Here is a 22,441-nt window from a genome sequence, read left to right as displayed (position 1 = left end):
TTCGTGCAAGTCGTTCTGCTTTCCCTTTTCATGTATCTTGCATTCACTATCAGGTTTTTCTGTTTTAAACAGAAAAAAAGTTTTTTCTTTTTAAAAGTTGTACTGCTCCCTGTAAGCTTTCACAGTAGACTCAAGAGGTATTTTCTGCCTTCTCCTTATGCTGTAGGGGCATAAAGGAAAAATAAAAATATCAGTGTTTAACAAACACTGTGGTGTTAATGCCACTTCTTGTCATTTTTCTTTGTATACATTCTGTTCATCTGGGAATATCTTTTTTTTTTGTCACCACAGCAAGTGCTGTGCACAGCACACAATGCTACAAATACAGGACAGATAACGTTTTTCCCAAGAAAAAAATGTTTGCCTTGCAGAATAGGCTATGGCCTTATATAAATCCTCATTTAAAATGAGTAAGTGAGGCATGAAACCTTAAGATAATACAAATCTACCACAACAAAGAAGTGCTCTCTGAAACCGAGTGCCAAAGAACGACTTTAGGAATAGAGGAGAAGATCAAGGATTCAAAGGTCAAAATACCTCCAAGAAGAAAATAGTATCTGTGATGAAAATTGCTATAATTTTGGGGCCTTTGTAGCATCTTCAAAGATTTGAAGTTCCTTATTTTCTAGTATAAGAATTTTAATGCGCATTGCTATTATGCTGGGCTAGATGTGTTTTTTAGCTTCTGTGAGTGGCTGGTGATTTGCGAAATGGGATGGAGAAAGCACTCATATTTTAAAGCACAAGGTAAGAATTTCCATAATCAATATGAAGCAGGTGTGAAGAATTTGGTAACTCCTCTAGTGTTCCTTATAAATAAAGATGATTAAACTAAATCTGGTCACACGTTTTTAAGGAGGGTTTTTTGATTGTTGCTTTGGTTTGGGGGTATTTTCATTTATTCTTGACATACCCTTATCACATCCTGTTCTGTACTTTTCTAAAGAATGACCTATAATGAGAAAAAAATAAGGCTATCAAATAAAGTCAAAGATAATTTCAGAAGTAAAATCTCCTGTGAAACTCTAGGTTCAAATTTTTTCAAGTGTGCTATAGCTGCATTTATGACATGATATTTAACCCAGACAATGTTTATTCTTATGCTTTTTTGAAACTCTTATCCTTTTGGCTTTCTTTTTTGTTATTGAGAAGGTGAGAATCAAATCAAAAGTAAGATTTACTGTTCTTGCTAGCATTTTTTCTTAGCTGTCTTATGTAGCACCAAAACAACAGAATGAGATTTCATTTTGGGTTACACATCTTTCTGTTTACACATATTTGCTGTTTCCTTCTGGAAACACACACCATTGTCACCAAAACAAAAAAGATTCTTACCACAGAATTAATTTTGTGTATTTTTATTATTGTAAAACAACTGAACACAAAATTCACTGACACAAAGATCAGAAACAGAGTTAACACTCCCTCACTTATAATGTAATATTGTGAAGTACAGATTTAAAATAAGCAAACTGTGGCAAATACGCAGAATTCCTATCTCTCTGTCTCCTCAAAACACCACCATTTCTTCAGATAGGTTCAAGGAGCCACAGCGTTCAGTAAGTGAAAGGTGATTTTCTTGCTACAGTCTATAAATCAAATTGAAGTTGCCCGTAACTTCAGCATCTTCTTTGACTGACATTCTTCCTCCTTTCTAGGCTGTCACATCAAGGAAAAATCTAAATATTTGTGCCTTCCTTTACACCCGTCCCTTGACTCTCAGACCTCTACAGCCTTGTCCTTACTTCCACAGTACTTTATAGTCCAGCCATTAACTATCATTTCTCATTCAGTATCCAAACATGGACTCCTACATTTAAATCACTCATGACATTAGTCCCTTAGTTGCATTTTCAGACTATTGTCTTCTCTATTTCTCTCTAACTTGCCTGTACCACTTGCACAGGTCTCCATACCTCAAGCCATAACACTTCCATGGTGTGTTTGTTCCTCCATGTCCCTGACTCCTCCTTCCTGAGAAGTCCACTAAAAGTTGTTGCAGTCGCTGTGTCAAAACCAGTAACTGCCACAGTCCAGTCATTTATCAGTGTCTGCTTTCCTCCTCATTTCCTGAGTGCTTTGGGCTTTAATTATCTCCTTTATTCTTCAGTCAGAGTCTCTGAGACAGAGGCAACGTTCTGTTGTGTATTTTTAGTTGCAGGAGGAGTCCACAAAACCCATCAGGGAGAGCCATGAGGTACATCACTAAGGATCAAGAATGACCATCATCTACAAATAAAAGTAGATCAACTATAGCAGGCCATTCAAAAACTATCCTGGTCTTTTGGAGCAGAAACTATCAATAAGAAAACAGTAACATTTCTAGGAGGGCTCATAAGTTACTTGCATTATCAGGGAATAACAAACACAAATATCCAGGCATAGCCAGAGAAAGAAAAATAAGCCAATATTTAGATTTTTTTTATTTACTCGGAGGAGTAGTCCACACAAATTGCCCTAACGTCGTCCATAGTTCAGCATGTGGAAGACTAATTCTTCCCATTGTTCTGGAAATAACAATATACATTAGCAGAACCAATACTTCACCTATCTAACTGGCAGTAAGAATTGGAACAATCTCAGCAGAACTTCACAACAAAACACAGTAGCATTTATGAAAGTGGCATTTAAATTCACAGATAAGAGGCGCCACTTGTCTCAATTCTTTTTCTCATGACCTCATCAAGGAAACACACCCGGGACAAGTCTTCCCTTTCCATCATCAATGGATGCCCATCTAACTTTCAAGGGTTAACAGAAGGGAAATTTAATTCCAATTCATATGTTAGTCTTGTATTTTGAATACCTGAAAATGCTTTTATTGTTTTTCCCAAAGAGAGTGCCATAACAGCATGAAGGCTTGAAAAGATATGGTGTATACAACACTCCAGATTAAAATTTTGTCAGAAAACAGGATTGATGTTCTTTTTGATATGAAAGAAGGTATTTTGCACAACACGACAAAAGTCAATATGTCACACATTACATTATGGTATAACGTAGCTTCAGTCTATGTAACACTAAACTTGAATACAATGATATATGAGGACACAGAAAGTCATAGGCATGCAGATGCTACACTCAGTGACATTAATTTCTAAATTTGTGTTTGGAACAACATTCAGTGACCTCTCAAGAAAAAAAAAGCAAATGTTGTCACTGATCTAAAACCACATAATCCTTATTGAAAAGTTTACAGAGTATTCTTGAAATTACTCCTGCTATTATGAACTGCTTGATTACAGATCTGATACTGATAGTATTCCTTTCCTGCAGGATAGGAACTGGATAATTACTCTCCCAACTGGAATTTAAACAAAATAAAATTCCCACTAATTCTGAAAGCAATAAATACTCAAGTGTGCTCAAAATTCAATGAGATGCATTATGCCACCAGAGTCATCAACCTGCATGTCAGTCTCAATTGAAAATCAGTAAATACGAAACACGGCAAACAGAAATTCCAGATATGAGTAAAAAACTCAGAAAACAAAGCCAGCTATTGTGAAAAGTTGCATAAATATCCCTTAAAAAAAAACAAAAAACCAAAAAGAGAAACAAACAAATCCAAAATTAAAAAAAAACAAAACACAAAACTTCAAAGTAAATATAATAATAATATAATATAATATATATAATATATATAACATAATAATAATAATAAAAAATATGAGATTGTTCCCTATATATTTTATATGCTGTTCTGGTCATCTCAAGATGCTATTAAAATATATGCAAATGCATAACAGAAAATAAATCTTATTTCCCTTACAGGATCCCTCATATTTCTAAAATAGCAATACTTTCCAGTAAAGGACTTATTTTACCTACGCTGCAGATGCAGAAGTGTGTAGTAGTGGTTTTATCAGAACACACTTTCTATTAAATATGGATTTCCTTTTGATTCTTTTGTTTCTATCTGATTTAACTTGTTGCACTATAGGCTTTTTACCCTGGGCATATTTTTCATTCTTACTTTTTGTTTTGTGTATAAGAAAGGATCTTATTCAAAATGCTAAGCTTTAATTTAATTAAGGATTTTCCTTTTTCACTTTGTAAAAGCCTTTTGATCCATGAAGTGCAAGAACAATGAAAGTGTGTTTGTCAGATCCTATAAAATACAGGAAACATATGCCTTTCATACGCCATAAATTTCAGAAGATCCTCTAAAGTGCTTCAGACATCACAGCACAAGCCGAGATAATTGCTAAAGAAAATATACACAGATTATTCTTGGTGTTCATTTTATCTTGCTACTGAGATAAAAACTGCTAAAATATTACAGAAGTTTAAAAATATAAGAATTTGATTGTACTGTATAAAATGAACAGTTGATGATCCTGATTTTGCATGTCTCCATGGGACTATAAATTAGCCCTTTTCCTTTTCTTCATTGACTTGAAGCATGTCTTAATTTGCAAATTAGAAAAAAAATGTGCTATCCTTCACATCCTTGAAAACCTGTTTAGTGAGCCACTGGCAATACGTAAGTCTGCCAGTATATAAGGCAGGCTGAAATTAAACCAATACTAAAAATACCCTTGCATTGCTACAAGAAAATAATTACATGGATATTACTCAAGAAAACAGCTTAGGTAAATACCACAAATACGCTGACTTTACAAAATGGTGAAAAGAAGAAATGAAAAGCATCTCTGATCCAGAAAATATTTAAGTATCAATAAAACTATCACCATTTATCTCATTTACTTCCTTCAGTAAACCTCAGCATAAAGTTATCCTAATTTTGTAGAAAATGTTTTCTTCAAAACATTGTAAAACATTTTCTACAAAAACATCTGGTTTTGTTTCTACTTTGCTCAAACACTGGAACTGTGTCCAAGAAATCTATCAATTTCCCTAGAATTTCAAAACCAAGATGTTTTATAGGATATTAATTATATGAAACATAAGAATAATCTCATTTCAAATACATTGTTGTACTGAACTCCAGAAAAGCACAGCTACAGTTTAGTCCTAGGAATTTTCACACTACTTACCACAGTGACACTGTAATGACTCTGTCAGCAATGAAGGTGATGGCAACCAAGCAAGTTGCCATCTGTTTTTCCTATTTGTATTTAATCTAACTTTCTGGTGGCTTGATTTCCCAACCCATATACATTCAGCCTTGTTAGAAGAGAAAATAAGGGAGCCAAATTGGCAAAACTAAGAAGAGATCACTTAGGGAAATTACAGAAGTAGTAATTACACAAGAATTAAGAGCAGAAAAAGGGTATGGGGAAGACATATTTTATAAGAAAAGGTTAAATTAAAGACTGTTAATGACCTGATGTCACTTTTGCTAATACGATATATTTGCACATGTGGCCAACTGAAAGCAGGGGGCAGTTCTGCATTACTTGAATGAACTATTTCTCTAAATTTCTCATAAAAGCAAGTAGCTCTCTGCAACTTCACTTTTGTATTTAGCAGTTTCTCCATTTTGGAAATCACAACTTTCTAGTTGTGGCTAAAGACACAACCTGTTTCTACACCCTGTTGAATGGCTTGAAAAACTTAAGGATGAGCTAGCTCCTTTATAGTATCTTGCAAGCTCTTTTAGTCATTATGCTTGTGACAAACAAAAAGGAAAGGAATAATTTAGTAAAAGAAGCTCAATTCAAGAGTCATAAGCTGTGCCATGAGATGCTCCCAGGCACCTGCCAATAGGTGCCCACACTAACAGTGCTGTTTCATTTGGGGTGCAAGTGTGTCTGTGGAAAACAGTTACACATCCACCCCTGCAGGGTTAATGGAAATTAAAAGCTTCACTGAGAAATTGGCAGTGCTTCTAACTCATGTGAATGTCTCACACAAGCTATGCCAAGGAATCCAGTTTCTGCCATATTCTGTGTCTGCCAAGTCCCACAAAGAAAACAGTGAGATTTTCATGTAATTTGTGAACTTTACAAACAGCCATTACAGTAAAGCATATCTTTCAGCAGCAGAGCTACTGTACCTTAAAGGTTTCCTTAGCAAGTGCATTTCAAGGTAAGATTATTCTCTGAGATGCCTGCTATAAGTGCTCAACTTAGCATATTAAGAAAAAAGCCAGTTCTCTTCTCACACTTTATAAAAGGCTGGAGCCAAATTACGCCTCAGTGCCACTCATTCTACCCCCATGCCCTCAGACTATAGACCCAATGAAACACTGTTAATCACCATTAGAATCAAATTAAAATACAGTGATTCAAATACATTTCATATTATTTAAATACAATAAAAATAGAAAAATTCCTGTTCACATTTCCACCAACAATCCTATCATACTTGTCATAAACCAAAAACAGGTCATTCCCTTTTTGCTTTACTACTCAGGCCAGCTGGGGGATCTCGAAGGCTATAGCCTTTGCAGATGATTTAGTGCCATATTGATTTTTGCCTCTTGACTCTGCTCTGGCTTATTTAGAAAGTGTCCTATTGATTTTGAAAGAATTATTTGTGGACTACTAGTCATGAGAAGGAAAACAAAGAGAATGTCCTGATTGCTCACTGGGGCTCTATATTAGCCTGCTTGGGTATCTGTCTTGCACACCCATTCAAATTTGACCATCAGGTGCATATATTATGTTACAGAAAACACCATTGCAAGAGCATGAGCAGAAAACATCGATACACAAACGTAGAACATGGTTTGATGATCTCCAGGTATCCAGACAGCCCTACACGTAGCAAATTGTTACAGAAGACTGCTTTATACTCTATCTGTAGCAAAAAAATGCTCTTATAACTTGTAACAATCCAATCTGACATATGCAAGTTAAAACTGATATAAACGACCACCTGGTTTGGAGGGAAAGGATGAGTTTGTTTCTTTCTTTCTTAAAAAAATCTAATTGTTTATATATTAATCTAGAAACATTCCTGTCTTTACCACTGTGTTCTGTTTTCTCATTTTTATCCTTGTGCCCAGCCCAAAACTGATGAATTTATACTTCTGATGTTCACAAACACTTCTTCAAAGGGGTGCTGACAGCACACTGGTTGTGCTGATTTGCTTACTCCACGAGAGAAGTTCAACACATCTTCTGTCCACTCATTCATCATTGATCAGACTACTGTGTTCAGTCAATAAATCTTTATTAGAATAACTTGGTTCGTGTGACTATTATTCCACTAGAATGGAAGCATTCTGCAAACGAGTGATCTCTCAATCCAAGTAGTATTTCTTTCTAGTTACACATTTGTTACCATCATCTCCTTCATCAACTGCCATTGAAATGCACTGTAAACAAACAGTCCCTAACACATTTCCTTTAGCTAAAAAAGAAAACGCCTGAATTAAGAAAAAGGTCTCACATGGAAAATGTCTCACAAAACAATACTGAGTCAGCTAAATTCTGAGACCACCACTCAGGTTTTCCTCACAGAGAAATACACTCAACCCTATCTTCCTCTCAGGTGAGATGTAATGTTTTTAAAAAGGTAGTGTAGGTTGGGCTAGAATTCAGCACTGAAAGATTACAGCCTTTGTAGCTGTCAAATAATCACAAAAAGGAGGTAATGGTTGCTACAGAAGGAAACAGTAGTCTTCCAGAAAGTTTAGTCCCTAGGAAGGTTATTAGGCCATAGCACACAGTGGTATTCAAAGACAGGAGAGGAAGCTTGCTGATTCAGCTTTTGCCACACAATGAACGACTTTAGTTCATGCAATCACTCTGTCATTTTTTTGAGAGAACACTACAGCATTCAGGAGGCACTTGTCTGCAATTACCACACAGAAAGCCACTGTCACATAGAAGCCATGGCTTATAGTTTAAAAACTAATTTAAAGACACTGGTGAAAGACAACTGAGAAAAGACAAAGTCAAGCTGGGGATTGGCAGATGGACATATGCTGCAACAGGATATTTTCAGATACCTAAAGATAAAACTCCTTTGTGTGGTGAGTGATACGAAAGGAGAGTACTTGGGAAGAAAAGGTTTAGTTCTGCAATTTTACAAAAAATTTAGTGCTTAGGTAGAACAGCTGCCTCCAGCATGCTTCCATCCATGAAAATGAACAAATTGCTAAATCTGGAAGTTTGCCTACAATCTCACACTTTGAGAATAATCTCTCTCTTTCAGTCACAGTATTTTTTTGGCACCCAGTAATCATTAAACCCCTGAGTGTCTGCCCTACAAAAATACTGGTTTGCCTGTAATCATTGCTCCTTCCTCATTATTTAGTTAAATAGTTACAGAGGTTTAACATTTACATGATAGAAATTACTACAGTATATAGTCCAGCAATTTGCATTGTTTTTTTTAAAGTAAATAATTTGGTATGTCAACAAAATTATTTTTTTTTTTTTAAAGCATCTCTCATTGTACCTTTCTGTTACTAAAACTGATCAAGATGGAGGAAATACAGCCAAAAGCAAAATATTAGAATCTCCTAAGTAGATCAAGCAACAATAAAACTTAGTGCCAGAGAGCCAAACCCCTATTCCTTAGTGTCTTCTCAACACTACCCACTGCTCCTCTATTCAACTTGCTCTGTGCTGGAGTACTCAGACACAGGAATAAGGAAATAATACAGAGCTAGCAACAAACAGCAGCATTGAAACTCAGAAGGACAGCCTGGTGAAAGCAACATCTTTTTCTAATTTGACCACAGGAAATGGGATAAATGCCAAAAAGAAATGTCCCTGTAGCACATTCATAAAAATATCCCCTTCTCTCAGGACTACAGTAGCAATCTGTAACAAAGTCTGGCAGATCCAATTTGCTCTAACACCACACAGAAGCCATTACAGGATCACCAGCCTCTCTAAAGACTGCACTGTCCAAAGATACATGAACAAAGGTTCTTTCAGCCTTGACCTGTTGTGTACAGACACCTGATGTTTTGAAAATATCATGGCTGCTGTGCCAAGCAATCAAAGCATCTAACTGAGGAAGAAACAGAAGAAAAGAGCAACACATGTATTCAAAATTAATTATACCAGACAGGTAAGGTAAATGGATTCTGTAAAATCCTGTGAGAGGAGGATTATTTCAGAAGACAGACTTAGAGGTTTCTGTCTCATCTAAAGTGCCTTCACAATGGGTTTCAGACTTCAAAATCTCACTCCCCACTCTACATTGCCTAGTGATACATGTGATTAGTTACAGAAGAGCTTGATACATAAGGCTTTCAGAAAAAAAAGCAACATTTTTTATGATATCTTCAGACAATTCAGCACAGAAAAATAAGACCAATCTTACAGTGATGATGCATTTCTAACTTTTCAGTTTTGGGCCTACACAAAGCTTGGTGTTTCTTTAGAGTTGTCTATTAAAAGAATCACATCTAAGTATATACAAAGACTGTTCAACAAATGTAAAAAAAATTAAATCAAGATCTTCCTTGTGAAATTAATTATTCATTGTTGTTGTTCACTTTCTCTCTCAAATTTGAAAAAATAGCTGGCTGAACAATGAACTATAGATCAGCTCCAGATGAAGAGTCACCATAGCACCTTGCTTGCAAAAAACCCAAAACCAAACAAACAACAACAAAAAAAACCCAACCCCAAACAATTGCCCATTATTATTGTTAAGCAGAAAAAAATAAGGATAAAAATACAGTCATGTTATTTGTTATTTTTGTACTGCTCATGATACAAGTTTTTCCCAGTTGTTATTTCTATAGGAATACCATATTAGGTAAGCTAGCAGTGTAATATCTTTACAAGACATTAAAAGCTCATTTATGAATTAGAATTTCATATGGTGTGTAGAATTTACTTTGTAAACATTTTTTTTATTATTGACTAAAATATGTTCAAGTAGAGAGTCACTAGCAGTGGCCCACTTTGAACTTGACTGTAACAAAATATATGGCTGTAATGCTGCATTTCCAAAGACCTTACACACAATAAGGAATAGGCTACAAATTATAATTATTAAAACAATTAAGAATTACTCTAAGAAACACTATTTCATCCAAAGGGAAGATAACATAACAATTCATGGTCTGCATGGACATTTACCTCTGAAAAAGGGGGGGATAGTGCACAAACATACGAACTCTGCCACTGAGAGTTTTATGCCCTCTGTCTAGAACTTACTGTGTTATTGCAGCCTGAAGTGTCTTGAATTAGACTCTACAAGAGTCTAGAATAAAGAGCAGTAGAACTATTATTTTGTTACTATTTTGCTTTGCATTTTTGACATTTCATTATGTTCTTGTATCAAGTCTTGATCTTCATCATTCCTTTACTAAGCAACTGACTCACTGGTTCCATGTGGCTGCACCTCCATGACAAGCAGAAAAGGTGCCAACCTTCCTCTGACTCCTGCCACGTGTTCTCCATACTCCTTTCTAGCTTTGCTCATCTCCTGCATGCATTCTTGTGGCAAAGGGTAAGCAGAAGATAGCTGAAGAAATGTGACTAGTAAGTGAGTGCAAAATGAAAAGAGGCTGAGCAGATGCTGGTGACTAATAATGCAAGGGGGGAACACAGGCAGTGAAAAAAGGGGCAAGTTCCTGTAAGAATGAAAAAGGAGGATAAAGTTTTGAGAAAGGCTTTCCTCACAGCTTGTAAACTTAACCTGGCACCATCATTCTTTGAGCATTAAGAAAATTTTAAAAATACAGAATTTCTTATAGTTAACATGTAATTTTATCTACTTTATTCCAGATACTAAGTTCTTTATTATCTGGCATGTTTCTGATCACAAAATAGCTTATGACATTTAATACTGCTACACAGTAACACTGCTTGTAAGTACATGAAGAAAAATCAGGTCAAGCACAGTATCCTGGTAACTCAGAATGACTCCTGACCAGAAAGCAGGGGAGATCAAGCATAGGATCAATGATAATCTGCCCAAAAGAGAGGACAACACCATGGAAAGGGCACAAGAAAGGCAGAAGCAGATGAGAACTCACCACTGGAGCAGTTAGGTCCTCCCCAGCCAGGCTCACACTGACAGGTGTTTGGAGCAATACAACGACCGTGAACACATTTATCAGCACAATGAGCTGTCAAGAGAAGGAAATAAAAAAAAAGAATTAAACAAACAAAACAAAACAAAACAATGTAAAAAAATTTAAAAATTAAAAGAAAAATTAAAAAAGAGAAATTAAAAAGAACTGTTAGCACTAGGAAAAATGCTCTAAACTTACTCCTGATCTTTCAGGACTCAAATACAAGATAAAACCAAAGTAAACATGGCTTCTCTTCAAACTACATTTTCTTACTTTGCTCTCTCCTATTTTTCTAAGCTGGAAGGCTCCAACTACAAGCAAGTCGATGCCACTCAAATACTTTTGTATATAACAAAGTAAAAATTGTCCACATTTAATGAAAAAGGAGCCACCATATGACATAGGTTGGAAACCCATCTGAAAATGGTCCTGGGCAAGGGGTCTTAGATGGCACAGGTCCCTTCCTACCTCAACCATTGTGTGATTTATGGAAACAAATTCTCACACCAAGAAAAAGAGGGGAATTTCTGCATGCATAAAAAGAGGGTTGTCTTGCAACAGTATGGATAAAAAATGATCCGCAACAGTTGCACAGTTCAAAAAAAGCACAACTATACAATGATGATGACTGAGGTAAGGCACAAGGATATAAATCACTGCAAACTTTATTCTAAGTGCTAAGCAGAGCAACCTGCAGTATATGATTTGCAAGCATGTGTTTCTACAGATAAGGTTTATTTTGAAATACAGCTTTCATTTGAAACTTGTAAGAAAACCTTGAAGTAGCAGTGATACCCTGCACATTGATGTAACTGACTCAGAACAGAAGACAGAGAAGAGGAAGAATTTGCAACCAGTGATTGTTTGCTGACATCATATTCATCATGAAATACCCTTAACTTTCCAAAATATATATACAGTAATATTTTCATACTAGTTTTAACAACAATAAAAACCTCTAAAAATGTGCACAGGACGGAAATATTCTTTGTATTAACATTCTCTAAGAAACCATGACTGTAATCTGATTGGTATACCAATAAATACAAATTGAAATATGGAAAAAATAATAAGTTGGTGTTTAAAATAAGTGTATTGAGACTATATGTGAATCGTTTCATTTCTGAATGCACTGAAAACGTGCTAGAGTAATTAGGAATAATACTTGCAAAATGACCTGGGTTTTTTCCTAATTAAACATGATGAAGCACACTAGCTATCTTCATACTTTGTATAGCCAAGAAAAAGGAATGCCATACAGAGTTCATTCACATATATCATTAAAATATTTAATTACCTTGAATCTCAAAAATTAATGACATATTTTTACAGCTTTTAATTTTTACTCTCACCTTTTATTTCTAATAAGCTACTTTTCAGATTGCATTAAAATGATCTTAATAGAAACCAAGTGGAAAAATATGAATTTTTAAGTGTTAGATGATACAAATATTAATACAAACCTATTTCATTGTTCTCTATTATTTTAAATATTCTTTAAATGATACATTACAATTTTCCATTAATCTTATAATCATACATGAATTGCTTGTATCTTTGAAGATTCTTGCCTAACAGTGCTTCCTCCGTAAACCAAATGTGTTAAGTATCCTAGTAGTAAACCCTAAAGTAGTAGAAAACAGAAGATAGCTGTACACATACACACCTCCTCATGTGCATATGCATGAATAACTTAGCAAATACCAACATTCTCAGCCCAAATTCCTGAGCAGTAAGGCTAAATACAGTGAAGTGACATTCCATCAAATACTCTGTATAACAGATGAAAAAAAACCAAACCTACAAAGATCAAGATGTTGTAAGAAACTGGACCAGTGATAGGTACAGAAGGAGCATTTTGAGCATGCCCCCACACTACTCCTCAGGCCATACTGAGCACATAGCTTCTTCAATCACTCTGTAACAACACACACTGTGGCACTGCACAAATAACCATCAGCTGGTTCCACTAACAACATACAGTTGTCTCAGAACAAATTCACACCAATGAAACTCTGGATTACAGTGTTTACAGTGCAGAGGGTCTCTTGAATGAAGAGTTCTTTTCTTAGCAACAGTAGAATAAATCAGCAGCAGTTTCTCTTCTGCCACTGAACTAGTGTTCCAGTTTTCCATTAGCAGAATGTAAATCAAACGAAACTCTTCAAAACAGGCTACCACTACTAAGTCTCCACATAAGTTATCTGTAAGTAACAACAGCCAAAACAGTTCGGACTGTAAAAATGAAGACGTATGAGACAAGGACTACTGATGGAAACTGTATTATATAAGTATTGTTTCTTCCAATTAAATTGAATAGAGATAAATTAAACACAAAACAAATATATGGTATACAAATACACAAATTTCTTGCTCAAAGAAGAGGCATATGTAATTATTTACTTTGGAGAAGGTAAACAAAAGCAAAGAGTGTTTGAAAAAATGTTCAAGATATTAAAAAATTAGATACCCAGTATTTCCCTTTTTTTTTTTTTTTAAGTTTCCTCATGCCCCCAAATATACCTGAACAAAAAAAACAGTTTTTCTCTACACTCTTTATATGTGTAAAAAACTATTTTGTAACCAAAAGAAATTATTTTTTAGACATGTTATTAACTGATTTGTGGCAACTAAATTGTAAATTGTAGTATACATCCCTAAGAGGCAGCATTTGTAAAAAAGTTATTACACTGAACATGGTGATAAGCGCATCAAAACTTACTGCTTCACCTACTATGAAGTGTAAGGTTAGGAAAACATGAATAGCACTAGAATTAAGTGGAAAATACATGAATGACATCAGGGTCAGAGAAAGTATTTTATCTTGGTTTTCTGTGGAATTGCTGGACATGATGTAAGAAAATGCTTGCACTCAAAATCATGTGAAAAACTTCACATGAAGCCTTTTTGAAATGCAGTAGTGTAAATAAGCTCCAAAAATTCAATGGCAGCAGGAAACTGCATCAGTCATGTGTTCGTCTTTTGTAAGGAATACATCGATTATTGTATGAAAAGCAACCTCAGCTTGTTCTTGAACATTTTCTTTGACATTTTCATTTTCTTTCTTACCCCTTTTGTTTTGTGTGTGATTGTTTCCTTCAAAATCTTGTCTAAAATCTTCCTTGTCCAACTCAAAGATCTATTTTATTGGATCATAACCTTTCATTTTCTTGCTTTTATGCCTGTATTTTAGGATGTTAGTTTTTCACTTTTCACGAGAGGCAATATTGGCCCACTAAGGAATGAGCTGGGAGCCCTGGTGACAGAGGATATAAAGAAGGCAGAGGTGCTGAATGCCTTCTTTGCCTCTGTCTTTACTCCTGCGGGGTTTCCGCATGAGCTCCAGATTCATTTAGCCCCAGAAGTAGTCGAGATAGATGAGGAGTTAGACATAGTAGATGAGGATTGGGTTAGGGATCAGCTGAGTAATCTGGACATCCGTAAGTCAATGGGTCCAGACGGAATGCATCCAAGGGTGCTGAGGGAGCTGGCGGAGGTCATTGCTAGGCCACTCTCCATCATCTTCAGTAAGTCATGGGTAATAGGAGAGGTGCCTGAGGACTGGAGGATAGCAGATGTCACTCCAGTCTACAAGAAGGGCAAGAAGGAGGACCCAGGTAACTATAGACCGGTCAGCCTCACCTCCATCCCTGGAAAGGTGATGGAACAACTTGTTCTTGTCACTATCTCCAGGCATATCAAGGACATGGGAGTCATCAAGAGCAGTCAGCATGGTTTTATCAAGGGTAAATCATGTTTGACTAACCTCATAGCCTTCTATGAGGAAATTACTAGGTGGATAGATGATGGAAGAGCAGTAGATGTGGTTTATCTTGATTTGAGTAAAGCATTTGACACCGTCTCTCACAGCATCCTTGTAGATAAGTTGATCAAATATGGGTTTGGTGATCAGATAGTGAGGTGGATCAGGAACTGGTTGAAAGGAAGGAATCAGAGAGTTGTAGTCAATGGGGCAGAATCTGGTTGGAGGTGTGTGACCAGTGGAGTCCCTCAGGGGTCGGTGCTGGGACCGGTGTTGTTTAATATCTTCATCAGCGACTTGGATGAGGGTATAGAATGTACCCTCAGCAAGTTTGCTGATGACACTAAGCTGGGAAGAGTGGCTGACACACCAGAGGGCTGTGCTGCCATTCAGAGAGACTTGGACAGGTTGGAGAGTTGGGCAGGGAGAAACATGATGAAATTCAACAAGGGGAAGTGTAGAGTCTTGCATTTGGGGAAGAACAACAAGATGTCCCAGTATAGGTTGGGGGCTGACCTGCTGGGGAGCAGTGTAGGTGAAAGAGACCTGGGGGTCCTGGTTGACAAGAAGATGACCATGAGCCAGCAATGTGCCCTTGTGGCCAAGAAGGCCAATGGCATCCTGGGGTGCATTAGAAAGGGTGTGGTTAGTAGGTCAAGAGAGGTTCTCCTCCCCCTCTATTCTGCATTGGTGAGGCCGCACCTGGAGTATTGTGTCCAGTTCTGGGCCCCTCAGTTCAAGAAGGACAGGGAAGTGCTTGAAAGAGTCCAGCGCAGAGCTACTAAGATGATTAAGGGAGTGGAACATCTCCCTTATGAGGAAAGGCTGAGGGAGCTGGGTCTCTTTAGTTTGGAGAAAAGGAGACTGAGGGGTGACCTCATCAATGTTTTCAAATATGTAAGGGGTGAGTGTCAGGGAGATGGAGTTAGGCTCTTCTCAGTGGTGACCAGTGATAGGACAAGTGGTAATGGGTGTAAATTGGAGCATAGGAGGTTCAAGTTGAATATTCGAAAAAATTTTTTTACTGTAAGGGTGACAGAGCCCTGGAACAGGCTGCCCAGGGGGGTCGTGAAGTCTCCTTCACTGGAGACATTCAAAACCCGCCTGGACACGTTCCTATGTGATGTACTCTAGGTGGCCCTGCTCTGGCAGGGGGTGTTGGACTAGATGATCTTTCGAGGTCCCTTCCAACCCCTAGGATTCTGTGATTCTGTGAAATGCCAGACATAAAATAATTTACATAAATAAATCTTGTAATATTTTGGCTGCAAATATGCACATAAATAAGTGACCAGGCAAATCAAGTGCAGTTTCACAATTAGACTCACACCTTTTAAACAAATAAATCACATCGTCAAATGAGCAGATATGTGAAATCATACCTAATTTCATGAGATTTCAAACCAGAAATCTATTGGAAAAATAGCTGAATTTATCCTGCTTTTGTACTGTAATGAGATACCCAAATTACTTCTTTCAGACAAATTACTTCCAAGACAAGAAGTTATACTATATGCCTGAGTGTACTTTGTTTTGCCTTTTTGCTAGTACAATTCTATCCTAATTTGGATACCTAGTCTTTGAAAAGAACAAACAAATAAACAAAACAAAAAACAAACAAACAAACAAAAAAACCCCCCACAAACCAGCCACCAAACAGTTTTGTCAGTTAAGTTTAGATACAGAAACCATCCTAGACTGGAAACAAAAAAAATCTATCTATTCTACATATTCCACAAGGTTTGACCTTCCTCAAAATTAGAGTCCCTCAGCACTTATGGTGCAAAATAAAACTCAAAGATCTTTTAAGCTACATTATAAACATATTTTTTCAAATAATTCAAAGATCTTTTAAGCTACATTATAAACATATTTTTTCAAATAACTCTTCATTTCCATACTGTATGTTATAACATATCCTTTGATTAAACTCTTTTTCTTACACTTGATGACTAATTTCTATTAAAGTGAGTGATATCTAGTAATTTATAAGACATTTTATTTTATATTTCATGTGTAGAAGATATTCAACTGGTAGAATTCTCCTTTAATGTTCTTTGAAATGTGCTACACTACCAGAAACTGCAACAGCATAAAAGACAATATCAAAAAAGGTCAAATGATTTTGATTCTGTTCTATCTTTGCATACAGAAAAGGGGAGAGGTGCATGTGTTTTCCAACTAGTCACCTTTTTTTGTAGAGAAAAATTCTGTTGTCTTTCTGCCAATGATATTTCTGCTATCATGACACAGGAGAATAGTCTTCCCTTTAACACTGTCTCTTACCATCCCATCTTAGGTGAGAGCATCTCACTTGCTTTCTAAGTTAAACTGGATGACTACCATTATCAGAGTTTAAGCAGTCATCATCTGTTCTATGATATACAGCTTTCCTACAAGGAAGGCTGGGTGAACCAATGAAAAGCATGAAATATTTGCCTTCTGTTAACTACTGAGCTCCTTCTTTGCCCTAAATTCTCAGCTCTATTTGAAGGTCATGACAACTGAAGGTCTCTCAATGCCTTCTAGGGTAAACCACTACAAAATCAAAGAAATGCAAAGTTAGCTCCAACAAAGGGTATTTATTTTTACATTATTTGAATTCTGAGGCACTCAAAAACTGCTTCAAAAGTCAGACCATGATATGATTACTAGATCTTCCTAGGTCTGTACAAGGTTGTACAAGAGACAAAAGGAGAGCCTAAACAAGGCCACCACCAGACTTGGGACACAGCAATTCCCTTTTTAGACTTCGGAAGATATGGAAACAAGCATGTGCTACAAGAAAAGCTGGTGCTGCCATTACAGATCTCTGTATCTGCAAGAGAGGCAAAGGGATTAACTGGGGCTATGGAGAAGAACATTTACTTCCTTTCTGGTTTTGAACCTTGTATATATTTACTGTGATGGAGAATGCACTGATAGTTGTGCTGTGCACTTTGCATATGATCATTAACTAGAATGAGGGCTCGCTACTTAGACATCTGAGATCCAATTATCCTGTAGCTTGCATATGCGCAACACCATGACTTCACCAAGAGTTGCACGTGCATCACTGATGAACAACTGAGCCCCCATAACTCAGCTTTCCCAGGTCACCCATCAGAGTGGAGTTAAACCAGCATTGTACTAAACGTATGGCATTTCAAAGTAAGAAGAAGCTTTACTTACGGACACACATTTCCCTGCTTTCATAAAATCCAGGGCAGCACTGGGATTTACGCCTATACATTGTTTTTTCACCGTGTCTGTAGGCAGTACGGTAACTGATCCTAAAGAAAAGAATGTATGGTTGCTACACACAATTCCTGGTTCAGAAACAAAATAATATATATTCTTACACATTTCATAAAAATATTCACTAAGAGGAGAGAAAATAAGCTCAAAGAGACAGTGATTTATCTGTTGCTGAGTTCCCTACCCTACCTTATGTCCATGGGTGGCCGGACAGGAGATAAAAAAACTTGGCCACTTAACCAATATGCAAACCAGATCACCACTGCCTTTGCCATTAGCATCCCCTATGGAACCTAAGGTCTGGCAGTACAAATCAGTTTGCTGGATCATTACAGCTATCAGTTTCCAGGGGAAAGACTTCTGTGGATCATCCTCCCAATGGCAAATCAATTTTCTAGGAGCAGTCAAGAAAAGAGGACATTTGGTGAAGGCAAGAGATGGGAGGGCTTGAAGGAGAACTGAGACTTCATGGGCACCCAGGCAGCACTGCACAGCTCTCGTCATGGGCAGTAGTGAGAAGTGCACAGAAGGATCAGCACATAAACTTGATGGAAACAACAGAAATATAGCTTCCTTATGACACGAACAAATAGTATTTATCAGAAGAAAGATCTCTCACCACTCTCTCCTTTCTCCTTTATAGACATCACCATGTCTATAAATCTCCCCCTCTGGTTCCCCTGGCTGCTGAACAGGTACTCTGCCATGCAGTAAGCACATTCCCACAACACCTGTGAAAGTCTGAACTCCCAGCAAAGAACAGATCATGTATAAATGATGTCACAAGTAAACAAAGTGAAATCTCTCTCCAAGCTCAGTATCTGCTTTCCAGATACTATTTGTACTGATCTGTCTCCTCCAGCTGCTGTGCCCCAGGAAGTTTTTCCTTCTGATGGTCAATACTTATGGGTATATTCCTTTGAGGCAAATGCTTTTTACAGCTGTCACCAGTTTCTGATCATTCACCCTTTCTGCAAGCACAAGGAAATTCCTTTAAAAAATGTTTTTATTTTCCTTTCAAGTAGTGTTCACTTTTCCCAGAACATTAGGTTTGGAGCAGCAAGGGGTCTCTCATGAGATTTCTGAGCAAATATATCTTGCAGGGTCTAGGAAATTTAAGTCTGTGTATTCCACATTTTTTCGTAACCTGTTCATTTTCTGTTGGCACAGAATGGGACAATGCACCCTGACCTGCTAATAGAACATATTTGACATTACTTGGATCACTAAACAGACAGTCACTATAGCTAAAATATTCTGCATGTCATGTATGATTTTGACAGACACAAAATCTTTACAAGTATCTACAATATCAGCAGTTTGACAATATTAATGACTGTACATCACCTGTGTCGTGTGCACTTAAACCAGTTTAGGATGTCAGTACAACTGGTATAATAAATTTGGTCAAAAGGATGCGGATATGACTCTTGCACTGTAACTGAGTAACTGTGGGGAGAGAGAAAACAAATGGATTAACAATCAAGTCCTTTACAGTACAGTCTGATTTAAGTAAGACTTCTATTGAGTCCTGGTATAGAAAGGAATAAATACAACAAAATACTCATGCATGATGAAAATTCACAAAAATTCAAGTTTAAGGAAAACACGAGCCACCTAACTTTATATAAAAAAAGCTATTAATTGAAATGTCTTTCTTCTACCAAGAAAATAAAAATATATATGTGGAGGGCCATTATGTCTCTACAGTGTCTACCTTTCATTAGAATAAGTAGTTGACTTGAATAGTATTACTAGATATTTGAAGAACAGGAATATAAGCCTAAATTTAAAAAAAAAAACTATATTAAAAAAAAAACACAATAAAGCAGCAAATTGAAGTAGTGAGTTGTATGTGCTCTCTTGTGACAATACACCTTTACTAGTATCACTAGATAGCTGGAAAACTAATTAGGAGCCAGAAAACAAGGTATCTTTTGTTACCATACAAACAGAAACATCTCACTAGATTTTGTGAAAAACTTCTGTTTAAAACTGTAGCTGTATCCATAGCAAAACATATTTGGTACTGGAAAGGTCTGCCAGTGCATTTACATACTATGTGGGTGTTAGCAGAGAACTATACCTAATAATAACGGAAAAACAATTTAGCAATTATGCCATCACATACTCAATCGCCAGCCAGAAATTATAAAATACTAAAGTTCATCCTTGTGACATGTATACATTGAATATAGAAAAAAATGCCTCTTGAATCTGCAAAACCCTGGCTCCACTATTTCTGTTTACACTGTTTAAAATGTGCCAAACTTATTTCCATTAGCAAAACCCCTTCCACATAGCTAACTCTTTTTCCCTGTTTAAAATTTTTAAATCTATCTAGACTAATCTCATCGAAATTCTCTTCAGAATGTCTCCTAATAAGCCAACAGACATGTAATGCAAATTGGTAGCAGATAAAGAAATTAGTAGCAGAAGAAAAGAATTCTGTGAAAACCCAAATACAGAGGGAAGACCTGCAGCTACCAGTTTGCAACCTCTGGAAATAATTGATGGGAAGAAGGAACTTTTTACTATAAAAATTCAGAGGAAAAATGCAAAAAATAGAAGTGAACAGAAGCCAACAGAGAAGAAGCAGCACCAAGGAGCAGCAGGCAGCACCCCTACCAGTGACTTCAAAGTGACAGCAATCCCAGCGCTGAGGCGGCGATTTTCTTCGGAGGGTGAAAAGAATTAATTGCCCTCCTTATTTTCATAACAGCCCTTTCCCTAGGGTGATTAATTTGTTAAAAACCTGTTGTCCCTGCTTTTCTCTCCCACTATTACTTCCTTCCTAAGACTCCTTTCAGCGTGGTGTCATTTTACCTGAAATAAATCACTGTGATTCATTCAAACCTGAAAGCTGGTGACTTTTGCAATTTGTAGTATGTACATGAGCACTGGCTAGTTTCTCCTCTAAAAGCTAAATACAAAATATTAATAGTTATAAACCGTGACAATCCCTTATTTTGTTTATGAGCTAATTTTTAAGAGGGTTTTTTTTCAGAAACACTATAGTGAAGTCCTATTATTATTTCCCGCCTAACTATAAGCACAGTGCCTTAGAAGTAAACCTGTGCTCTGAAGTACAGAGCCTCCAGAGCTGTCAGTGGGGCAAGAGGAACACAGCTCTACCAATTCTTCAAGCAAACTATTCAGCAGGCTGCCTGCGCTGGCAGTCACTGAGTCCTTGATTGCACAAGGGGGTTAGAAAACATGGGAATGCAGGGCAAGTTCCTGGAGTAGAACTAATTCCCAGGACCAGTCAAAACTCTTGGCAAGCATGTGGCCAGGAAGGCTTTCAGTCACTTTCACTCACATCTTCTTTGATCTCTTAGCACCTACTGTAGGCTAACAGCCACAGTCTCTCTTCCTCCTGCCATCACGCATAGTGAGGGAAAACACATCCAGATTCCCTTACTGCTCAGAACTTACTCCCTGTTTTTCCTACATCTATACGAAGGCAAGCAACTCTACTCCTTCCAGTTGTCTGACCCTAGCCCAACAAAACACTGGTGGGGTGGCAATGCTTGCCTGAGGCTCTGTGCTCTTCCTTCAAGGCAGAGCACCCTCTATCTCTTCCTGCTGTGACAACAGATAATTTGTAAAGACCATTTTACTACTGGTTGGGGTAGATTTATTTAAAGCATATAGCACTGTTGACTGCCCTGAGCAGCATTATAAATGTTCCAGTAAGTCTCCCTGCAGTTGTTCCCCATTTCTAAGACTCAGCAGCAAAAGAAAAAAGTTCACAAAACAAAATGGACACGTTTGCTAGATATATTTCTCTTTCTGCAGACTTTGACTTGTTTGTTTAAAAATGCATTCCACAAAATAAATAGTAATACTTTGAGTTTTTCCTTTTTTCTTTTGATATGTTGTAGCTTCCCTGAAAACAACTTTCATCTATAAAAGTAACAAACAAAGCACATGGAATATATATAATTTTCCAGTAACATCACAGATACATGCTTGAATGCTTTAGATATGTATTTAATATGATATCTACTTCATTTACACACTGTTGTATAAAACATATCATACAAAACAGAAGGGGAAGAGACTCCAAATGTTTCACATGAAGCTCAGGTAAATTCCTGGGGAAAGTCCTTAAGTGATTATTTTTAGAGAGACCTTATAAAAAAAGTTTTTAAAAGTTTTAATTTTTGTAATTTCTTTGTAAGGATTCAGCAACAACAATTACAAATGGGCAGTGGCTGAGCAGCACTCCCAGTAACTAAGGATAAAACACAGTTTACCTTAAATGCAGCAAATGCTGAAATTCTCAAGTGAATAGTTGAGACTGTCTCAGGAACCATCTGATCAATTGCGGGCATTATAATAACAATGAAACTGTAAGGATTGGTTTCACTAAGATAGCCTTTACACCAGGAAAGAAGTACAACAAATGCTTGCAGCTCAGCCTCTCCTGCTTGTATGTAAGGTGAAAGTAGGTGAACAAAGGGATCAACTAAATGGATTAATTTAAGGAAAAAAAAAACCACAAAAAAACCCAACAACAACAACAACAAATTAAACAA

At 36.8% G+C, this 22,441-nt stretch overlaps 1 protein-coding gene across 1 annotated transcript in view; it reads right to left on the bottom strand.

Moving 5' to 3' along the window:
* MEGF10 (multiple EGF like domains 10) overlaps positions 1-22,441 on the bottom strand; it is a 95,306-nt gene that overhangs the window by 49,788 nt on the left and 23,077 nt on the right. The window contains exons 3-5 of the mRNA XM_030467215.1: positions 19,248-19,349; positions 17,835-17,935; positions 10,862-10,954 (exon numbers count right to left, since the gene is read on the bottom strand). Of these exons, the coding sequence (XP_030323075.1) occupies positions 10,862-10,954; positions 17,835-17,935; positions 19,248-19,349 (296 nt within the window). The remainder of the gene's footprint in view (positions 1-10,861; positions 10,955-17,834; positions 17,936-19,247; positions 19,350-22,441) is intronic.

Source organism: Calypte anna, chromosome Z (assembly GCF_003957555.1).
Source record: "Calypte anna isolate BGI_N300 chromosome Z, bCalAnn1_v1.p, whole genome shotgun sequence".
NCBI lineage: Eukaryota > Metazoa > Chordata > Aves > Apodiformes > Trochilidae > Calypte > Calypte anna.
The sequence above is the reverse complement of the archived record's forward strand: the minus strand, read 5'-3'. Positions and strand labels throughout refer to the sequence as shown.